General features: G+C 44.9%; 1 protein-coding gene across 1 annotated transcript; it reads right to left on the reverse strand.

Moving 5' to 3' along the window:
* Nucleotides 1-2,175: 2,175 nt before the first annotated feature.
* On the reverse strand, nucleotides 2,176-9,180 carry LOC104625307 (E3 ubiquitin-protein ligase NEURL1-like; the record flags this gene model as incomplete). Its single annotated transcript, XM_010292902.1, has 3 exons — nucleotides 2,176-2,497; nucleotides 7,084-7,325; nucleotides 9,144-9,180. Coding segments are annotated over 3 exons (601 nt in total), but the record flags the coding sequence as incomplete, so codon positions are not given.
* Nucleotides 9,181-9,685: the final 505 nt, after the last annotated feature.

Raw genomic sequence — 9,685 nt, forward strand, 5'->3', positions numbered from 1 at the left:
GCAGAGGAGCAGTATGACTCTACAACCCTAGTCATTGGAAAAAAAGTGAGGGTCAAGAACAAGGAATATGTTTGGGTTTGGGGGTGAATAAATCACTGAACTGGAATCTGAAATGTTAGGCTCTTCTGTTCAACATAACGCTCCAGCATCCCCAGCCTCCATCAGATGCCCTGCATGCCATACCAGGCTGAATTCAACCATATGTTTGCAGCTAAGCTATGAAATTCATTTGTCAAGTCCTGGGAGCTTTTGGCAAGTTGTCCTGTACTATATGTGTGGTCTGCTGCACTAAAACAGGCATGCAGAGCGTTGTAGTGGGTATGTCTATAGGATCCAGAGGCAACACAGCTGATGATTTCCCTGCTCTGACTTTTAGTGCTGTGTAATAATGAATGGAGATGGAGAGGACTCAAGTCAAAGACGTTTCAGCACAGTTGCTAGGCTTAATGCCTGTTGAAGGCTGCTGGAACAAGCTATAAATATGTATCTGAGCTTCACGCCAACTGTGTAAACTCAGAAGCTGCCGGCTTCATTCAGGGACTTTATACCCACCAGAAAGTCCACAGCCTGTTAGACTAGAGGCAAGTCAGTGGCTGGCAAGAGTCACATTTTCCTTACGAAAGGGGATGTGGAAGATGCTAGGACAACGCAGGGGCAGATGATGGATAGGAAATGATTTCTCGGGTGTTTTGAAACAAAACACATAATCCAGAGTTATGGGCCCTCATTAATCAGGCAAAGGAGTCCCAAGGCGCCAAATCTCACAAGAACAGCCAGAGGACTTTGAGTCATTCGTAAGCTCTTCCTAACTGAACCCTTGGCCTGACATTTGCCCAAATTCTAGATCCCAATTCAAATATCACCACCTTGGCCTATGAATAGTTGTCTAGTGGCTCTGATTCAAGCTGATTCAACACAAAAGATAAATCCTTCCATTCCTAAAAGAAAGCAAAAAGCTGCCGAGAAGTTCTTTAATTCCTCTGCCTTGTGCAATCCTGGGCCAGCAGTTTTTGCATCAAGAGGTCAGTCCCATTTCTTCATCTCCTGAACCCACATCCCTCTTCCCTGCCATGTAGGTTTGTATGGGCAGTCCTGCCACCATGTTTTTTAATACAGCAAACAGTACAGAAAGGAGGCACAACTGTCAGAAAGAGACTTCATGAAACTTTTTGATATATAGCATGAAGATGTCATTTTAACAGAGATTATCAGGCTGCATGACAGGAAAAAGCCAGGATGTCTCTCAGCCTAGCAAGATCATCTCATCTTTGGAAGGAACTACAGCTCATGAAGGTCAGCAGGTACCATCTAACCATTTCCATGGTGAAAACAAGACCCATGAAACTGCTGTTACATGGAGAAGTACTGTGACTTCTCCCCCAGTGACAATGCAAAGCCAACTCTCAGGCTGCATGCTGACACCTCTGGTCCCTCAGCAAACTAGGTGCCCCTGAAGTTGGGTCCTTGGAGACTCTTTTCAGTTCTTCTAAGATACATAAACTCAAATATCCCAATACTCGACAGCCTGCACATTTGGGGCTAGACTGAGTCCTCATGAATGCCAAACTATCTCCACTTCAGCTGAGGATGGCAGAAGACACAGGCACTCAGCACTCCTTGTTCTCCAACCCCAACTGTGTATCCAACGTTCAGGCTCCAGAGGATGAATCAGACTCTTCTGTGAAAGCAATATCCTGGCAAAACCAGCCACAGCTTCTCACAGGTAATTTGGAAGATATCTATGTTTCAAATTTGCCCACAAACCAGCCAGAAAATCGTAATAGGGCCATCCAGGAAGGACTTATCCACAACATATAAAATGCATTTCCCCACTTTGGCATGGGAAAAGCAGCAGATGAGATAAAAAGAAAGTTTTACAAGGTATATGCCACACCCCAGACTACACTCTGATAGAGAAACACCTTTGAGCAGAAATCCACTTATTTACAAATGGCTTCTGTAGCCATACTGTAGTGGTTGTTTCCCACCTCCCACTCATGTGGGATCCCATTGATCCCACTGATCCAGGCTGAGGTCATGAGATGCTCTGGGGAGGAACAATAGCCTTTTCCCTGAGCCTGCCCCAGCACAGTGAGGGGTACAGGCAGCGTCAGGCTGGCCCTTCAGCGGGAAGGGCTCAGCATCATCCCTGCATGTTTGGAGCCAGGTACTCACCTAAGAGCTGCACTCCACGAGTGAGTCCGTAGACATCGATCAAAGCCCAGAGGGGCTCTGCTGTTCTCACCCCGCTGAAGAAGAGCATCGCAGCGGAGTCATTCACCCGATAGAAAACCCGTCCCTTCTTGTCCACCCAGAAGGCTATGATGTTTCCTTCGTTCGCAAACTCTTCCGGCAGAGCCTTAGCCCAAAAACCGCTTTGGGAAACCAAGTCAGGGCACGCGTACTTCGGCAGAGTGTCAGGGTTAATCCTCGATGGATCCTTGGAAGTAAACCCAAGTCGAAGAGCCCCACTCCAGCAACACTGCTTTTTAGTGATCTGCAAAGATAACAGCAGCAATTACAGCATTTGGCACTTGAACATCCACTTACACGCTACCGGCTCTATGCCATCAAGCACAGACGGCCACTGTGCAGATTAGGAAAATCTAGTCCCACCAGATTTAGGAAACATTTTACCCACCAAACACTGCTGTAGCTTTATCAGCTGCAAACAGCAATGTTGCACACTTAGGATACAATGCACATATAAAAAAAAAAAAAACATATATATATATGGAGAGGCAAAATGTAATTAAAGCTGCATGATGACTCACTTCTATTTCTAGGGTAATTCTTTTTGGACTAAAAATCATACTGTCGCAAAATGTGACAAAAATGGCCTTAAGAGCTTTTATCTCGGCACCTGCAGCAGCACAGCTCTTCCCCCATCGTGCTCAGATGATGGGGTCTCTCATGACCTGAGGGAAAAGCACTGGCTCCAGAATCACAGTCGCCACCATAGGGTTTTCTGGGTTTCCCAGTCAAGTGAGTGACAGACCTACCCCTGTTTAGCTTCTCAGATTAGATGAAATCACAGCTTTGCAGCACAGAACTTGTGTGTGGGAAAGCACAATCTTAAGTATTTAGCTACATTAAATACACAATTAGGAGGTAATGATAGATGTTGTCTTATGATTGGGGAAAATCTATGTATTTCAGCCGTGAGTGGTGTTTTTCAAAATGATGTTGGGCACATCTACACCCCACCTGTCAGTATGCAGTTACTCAGTATGTCTGGGGCCAGGAACATCTGCTAGAGTTTTTGGGATGGTGTATGTGTCATATCTACCTGAGAGGCTGCAGGAAAAAGGATCACAGATGCCTCCAGAGTCATGAGCTGCTTCTCACACAAACTGACCCCTGGACTGAACGGGATCCAAGGGGAGCAGGCAACAGGTCCTAAACACATGCAGCCCATCCAAAACACCACCCAGTTACAAGGTCTCTTTCTTCCCATGGAAGCAGGGAGTCTTCCAGGGTTAGTATGGTCCCCAAGTGGAGATGATGCCCTCTGAGAATTTTTTCTCTCCTTTTGTTGTTTGAGGATGAATCTGCTGGGAATTGTTCCTCTCAAAGGGATTCAGCCTGTCAGCATTCAGAATATGAAATGAAACACCTAAGGATGTTGGATCCAATTCTGATGTGGGGCCAGGACAGTTCCTACAAGACCGTTGACACGTAATTGGTGTTTCTGTTCATGCACTGAACATGCAATAAACATGAGAGCACTTGAGATAGCCCTCTTCCATCAAAGCCTTGGCAGCCTCAGGTAATTTCACTCTTGGCTGCAGGACATGGAAACATGGATAGGTACCACCTAACAGATGTCACACAAAACTTGCTACCTTAGTGTAATTTCTTCCTCTGCCAAAGCATTAACAGCTCAGATGAGTGGCAATGCCAGAGACTGAACTGTCCACTACTGCAGGACTTTGTCCTCAAGAGCCTGGCAGCAGCCCCTCGTGTCTCATCTTGGAAGCATAAGGCATTCTCCAAGACATTTTCTTTGGACTTTTGAATTCTCCTCTAATCACATTTGTAAATACTGCATTTTTTGTTTCCCATGTCCCTCTCCAAGGCAAATCTGGAACGTGTGCCCTCAGGGGCACAACAATCTCACAACAAAGATGTTGTTCAAAGCCTAGAGATTTCTGTTTTATATTTAAAGTATCAGAGAAAATAACTCAGACCTTCAGAAAAAAGTTGTCAACAGTTCCTCAGTTAAGGGAGTGCGGCTCTTTACCTCTACTCAGTCCAGCCAAGCACCTAAACTGTTTACTTGAAAAAGCTGAGCACTGACCTCAGTCCCAGGAATGATGGGAAGTTTCGGCATGTGGGATGGACACTGGGGTGGCACTAAAAAGGACTGAAGCAGATTTGCTATTTTATATGCCTGGCCAGGGTGGGATGGGATTATGCATGCCCCCACTGGAAGGGGGGGTGCATGGGGCATGCACATGAAAAAAGAGGGAATATACACACACTCCAAGAAGAGGCCTGGATTATTTATTGCAGCAAATTTACTGCAAGCCCTAAAAGCTTTTGGGTCTGAGATAAATATGGGTTCATTGTTATTTGTACAATTTACACTTTCACAGTCTCTTGCCAATACTTCACAGCAATCACAGGCCGCATGAAGCAAATATTCTTATGCTAATCGAGGCTGCACATGTTCCATGTATTAATCAGCACCTATAAACAGTTCTCAATACAGTTTGACCACAGTCAAACTAATATCCAAATTAAAATCTAGTAAAAAGCCTGCCAAGAATTAGACACAGCTGGACAAAGGGTACACAGTTTTGCTAAAAAAGGCAATGGTTAATGATGGACCAAATTCTCTCTTCAGCAGCCACTGCTAGCAGAAAAGCTTGGGAAGCCCACCGGGTACCAGAAGGGAAGGAAAAGAAACAATCTACATCCAAACTGCTAAGCCATGTCCGCTTCCACATATTCAGGTTCCTGCTCATTACTGCTTTGTACCACCTTTGACAACCTCACTCCACTCCCTAGCAGTGCCCTGAAGTACATGGAAGAAACCATACTGGGACATGTATCTTGGAGGCAAAGAAAGAAGAAATCTGGCTGCTTGATGGCATTCCCAAAGCTGCAAAGAAATCTCAGAATAAAACTTGAGATACAATACCTAGAATGAAATCTCCTGACTTCTTTCCTCTAGTTTTCCAAAGGGAGTTCAGACTTTACAGGACCTGAATGATTGGGCTCATGGTTAGCCTTGAGCTGGTAAGAAGGTTTAAGATGCCATTTTCCACAGGCACACACAATAACTAGGCAATTGCAGGATGGACCTATCATAAAAGCAAAGATGTTGTCATATTTCCTTCCATCCATCCCTAGAGTACAAGTTCTGCTGAAGCCTGTTGACTACTCCCATGAGACCTTCCCATCGGACTCAGCAGGAGCTCTGCTTGTAAATCCCTTGTGCAGAGTTGCATGTCTATTCTTCACATGTTATGCAAGCTAAAATCCTAAAATATAAAGTGATAAACAAGTGTGAATTTCCAGAATGAGGAAGAAATAACCCAGAACCTTTGCCTAAACCACTAAACCCACTCAAATCTTTGATGGTGTTTTGAAAAACGAAATGCTACTTTCATCTCCTCCCAAATAATTTTTTGCAGTTGTTTGTCCAATCTGTTGGACAACATGCAAAAAAATCCCATTAGTCAATGTGACTGAGTCCTGCTGGGTTTCCACCGTGAACGGAAGCAGTAAGAGCTCCACAGGAAATACAACAAACCTGTAGGAGGGATTTTCTACCTATGGGCCTGGGCCTGAAATCACTGAAATCTCTCTATATTTTCAAAAGGAGGCATCTTCCTCATTTCTTGCTCCTTTGCTGGCTGTCAGGGAAGAGGCAGGCAAGGCCAATATTCTGCTGTAGCAATGGGCAACAGCAGGATCATTCAGACTCAGTAGCTGTATGCAGATAAGCCTCCTGGAAAACTCCTTGTGCGTAAACGAAGGATTTGCAGGCCAATCTTTCATGTGTGCCATGAACTAAAGTTGCCAAAGAAGATGACCTACTTTGTGCCACTGAAAGGCATGAAATGCAGCCCTACAAACTAGAGAGCATAGAGATTGGAAAATATCTGTGGATGAAGTTTAAAGGGCCCCAAGCTCCTTCAAGGTGCTGAGAGCCTAAAGAAATGCTTTAGCTCCTAAGCAGACTGATGAATTTCTTCATCGGAAAGCAGCTCCTGGTGCACATGGAGGCACACTGCCCTAGAGGAGCTGAACTTCCCACACCAGCTGCAGCACAAGGGGTACCAACTCAATCTTCCTGGCTACCAGAGACACAAAGGAAGTGAAATCAGCCTGTGCCAGCAAGAAAAATGTGATGCCTGCAGTGTTCTCTCCTCTGACCTTAATGCTATCAGGCGACTGATTCAACGAAGCAGTCAGCAGACCGCCAGAAAGATCCTTTTCTTGGACTGCAACTGTGACTGCACGGATTGCTCCATGCATCCTTTCAGCCAAACCCTTTTATTGTTCCTGCGAGCAAGCACATTTGCTTACAGGTCCTTTTCACCTCTTCTGGAAAAGCTGACTCCCACCTCCATGAGACTAGCCCTCATTGCCGCCTTGTTTACTGGAAGAAAAGTACCGGCTGTGGAACTGAGCTCCTTAACTAACTCCTCACTCCCACCTCAGCCCACCCAGTAAAATTCCTTTGCAGGATGCACGCAAAGCTAGAGGCTACAGAGATACGGAGGCTGCTGCCTTTCCGACTGACCAATACAGCCCTTTTTTCTTGCTGTTTTCCAAGCAATCTCAAGTTAGTCTGTTGTTTTTTGTTCACCATCGAGATAGCTCTTTTGGAGCACGGATTTCCATTTTGTTCCCAGTCTCTACAGCAGTCTGTACCAATGGCTCCAAGAACTACAGTGACAAAAGCAGAAGTACCAAAAAAGATCACAGATCTGATCAGGCCAAGGTCTGACTACTGTGCTTCTCAAGGAATGGCTAAAGATCTGGTGCAAGCACCAAAGCCTGGTACACCTCAACATTCATTCAGAGCAGCTCCCATGGCAATAAGGGAAGAAGGAATTGTTTACTCACCTTAAGCCTGACTTGTTCATAAATAACAATGGGCCTGTTGCTGAAGGTAATGGCATTGCAGAAGCTAGCCTGGCGCTTCACCACCTTCTGCGTCGTGTCCATGATGATCTGGGATCCCTTCGTGTGAGGATGGAAAAGCAGAGGGCTGATGGACAGAGCTCCACACTGGGGGATGGGGAGACAGTGCTTCTGCTTGTGGTGGCATCTGTGGGAGGAAGCTGAAAACGACCCACCTATGGAATCTGAAAGCAGAATGGGTAAAAAAAGGGTTTCAAATCTGCTGTGACTAATAAGTGAAAAACTTTCAATGCCAAAAAAAAAAAAAAGCAGGGGTACTTCAGAGGAGAACTATAGATCAAAATAAAAGTTAGTCAAATCCTCACTCTGTGAATCACTAAGGGTTTCTAGGGCATCTTGAACAATAAAAGTCTACGAGGATACTGAAAGCTCCCATCTGGATGGTCTGGTAGTACAGAGCACAACATGGACACAGCTCAGCACTGAAATCACAGGCCATCTTGACTCCACACAGCAGAAAAGAAGGCAAGAATTGGTTCCAAAACTGGAGCAAAGCGTGTGTGAAGTTGCTGTATCAAAGCTGTCACACTTTGGGGAAAAATCTTCCACCTCCAGATGACTCCCACGCAACCTTAACCATTTCTCTCACACCTCTTTTGCAGCAGTAACTCCATCGATCCATGCTTCCATGTGTCTTTGAATGCTGTCCTATCCACCTGTGCCAAGTGCCAGCTCAGACACATACATTGTTAATTTATACTCAAGCTCCACCTGGATTCCTCCACCAACCACCATCCATTCTCCTCTCTCCTCCACTGATGGGAACCTCAGCTGAGATCCCACTTGTCATGAAGGCATTGATCAGCACGCTACAATTACAGAGAGGAAAGTGAAGGGGGAGAAAGGCTATGAAGCAGGGAGGAGCTTATGTCTTTCTCTAACCAAGGCCCTACACAAAGAGTCAATGTACAATCAACACAGTCACGACAGCAGCTTTGTTCATGAAGGAATCGATGCCTGAGTTTCTTTTCAACAGGGAGCCTGCAGCAGTTCAAGCACAAAACAATCATTGTAGTGAACACAAGTCATCCGCTTCCTTTTCCTTGTGTGTACATACACACTACATTATGCACATATGTTTGGGAGGAGATACTCCTAGATTTGGAAACAGAGTATCAACAGAATAAAGGATTATTCCATGATAGACTTAGAGATGAAACAAAAGCAAATATGACCTTAACAATGTGCCAGTTTACACCGGAAAGATGCATGGCTAAACAGTATGGTTAAAAACTCTATTCCTCAAACATGCAAACTACAGAAGCTAATCATATACATTCTTCATGCAAATTAATTGCTGACAGTTATGTCTTTATATAGCTACTATAAAATAATGCTTACACCTCTAATGTAACTCTTGGATTTGTAATAAAAAGCCTGGACCCTATTCCTCCCAGCCTTTGGGGTAGTTTTAGCTTGTAGCTCCATGAAGTTGTAATGGCACATCATCAAGGCAAACCTGAATAACTACCAACAGAACTTAAAAACCTGGTTTCCGATGAGATCATTTTAATTCAATTTCAGCATCAGTCACTCCAGCCTTCAGCTCTCATCTCCTTCCTGGTTTTTTCCCTCCCCATTTTCAGCAACAGTGCTATCCCTTCAGAACAGAGCAAGAAGGCCAGACAAACAGGGCTGTTACCTTTAAAGACTTTCATTAATGCTTTAAAGGAGACATGAACTAACTGGGAGTTATTTGATGCTAAAAATTATGTGGAATGTAAGTCATCTTCCTTCTCCTGTTCCTCACACATGGAGGAGGAGAAATAAGCTGCAGAGTACCAAGCAGAGGTTCACCTGAGCAGGCAGGTCAGAGAGGGAAACCTTCAGGAGGAACAGATTGCATGGAAGGGGGAGCTTGACACAGGGAAGGTCAGGATGCAGTGGCTCCTTTTGGGCACATTACTGACCTGAGGCAGTGCACCCTGCCACTCCCCACAGCCCAGACTGCATGGTCAGAAGACAACACAAGCTGCAGCAGCCCCACAGAGAGAACCTGCTGAGGTTACCTCCTAAAACCTGTTTAATTAGAGGATGTCTTATGCCCCAAAGAACAGGAGATTGAATCCCTTCCAGTATCACTAGAATTTTTCCAGACTAGATATGCTCTCTACTACCACTCCTATGGAACCTTGTTAAGTCCTCAGCTTTAGTGATACCGTGCTGGTAAGTCCCTCAGGCTTAATGGTATATTGCAAAGAAGTATTTCCTTTATCACTGCAAACATGATGTTGTTCACCATCACAAATGGTTACGTGCCAGAGTCAGCAAAAGTGGCTGACAACCTTGCTCCACTCCACCTCCCCAGGTGGGTCATGCTGGTCTGTAGGGACAGGATCATTGACAGATGGTTACAGCAAACCATCCCGGCCTCTCTTTTGGCAGAAATTTTTCAGGCCACTGGATCTCCTCATTGCTCATCTCTTAGCTGCCCCTCTGCTTCTGCTATATACCTTTTTTATAGACTAACTAAAAATAAACATCCAGTGTAAAAACTTCCATTTCTAAATTTTTCAGCTTCACT

Source organism: Phaethon lepturus, unplaced genomic scaffold, assembly GCF_000687285.1.
Source record: "Phaethon lepturus isolate BGI_N335 unplaced genomic scaffold, ASM68728v1 scaffold54828, whole genome shotgun sequence".
Taxonomy (NCBI): Eukaryota; Metazoa; Chordata; class Aves; order Phaethontiformes; family Phaethontidae; genus Phaethon; species Phaethon lepturus.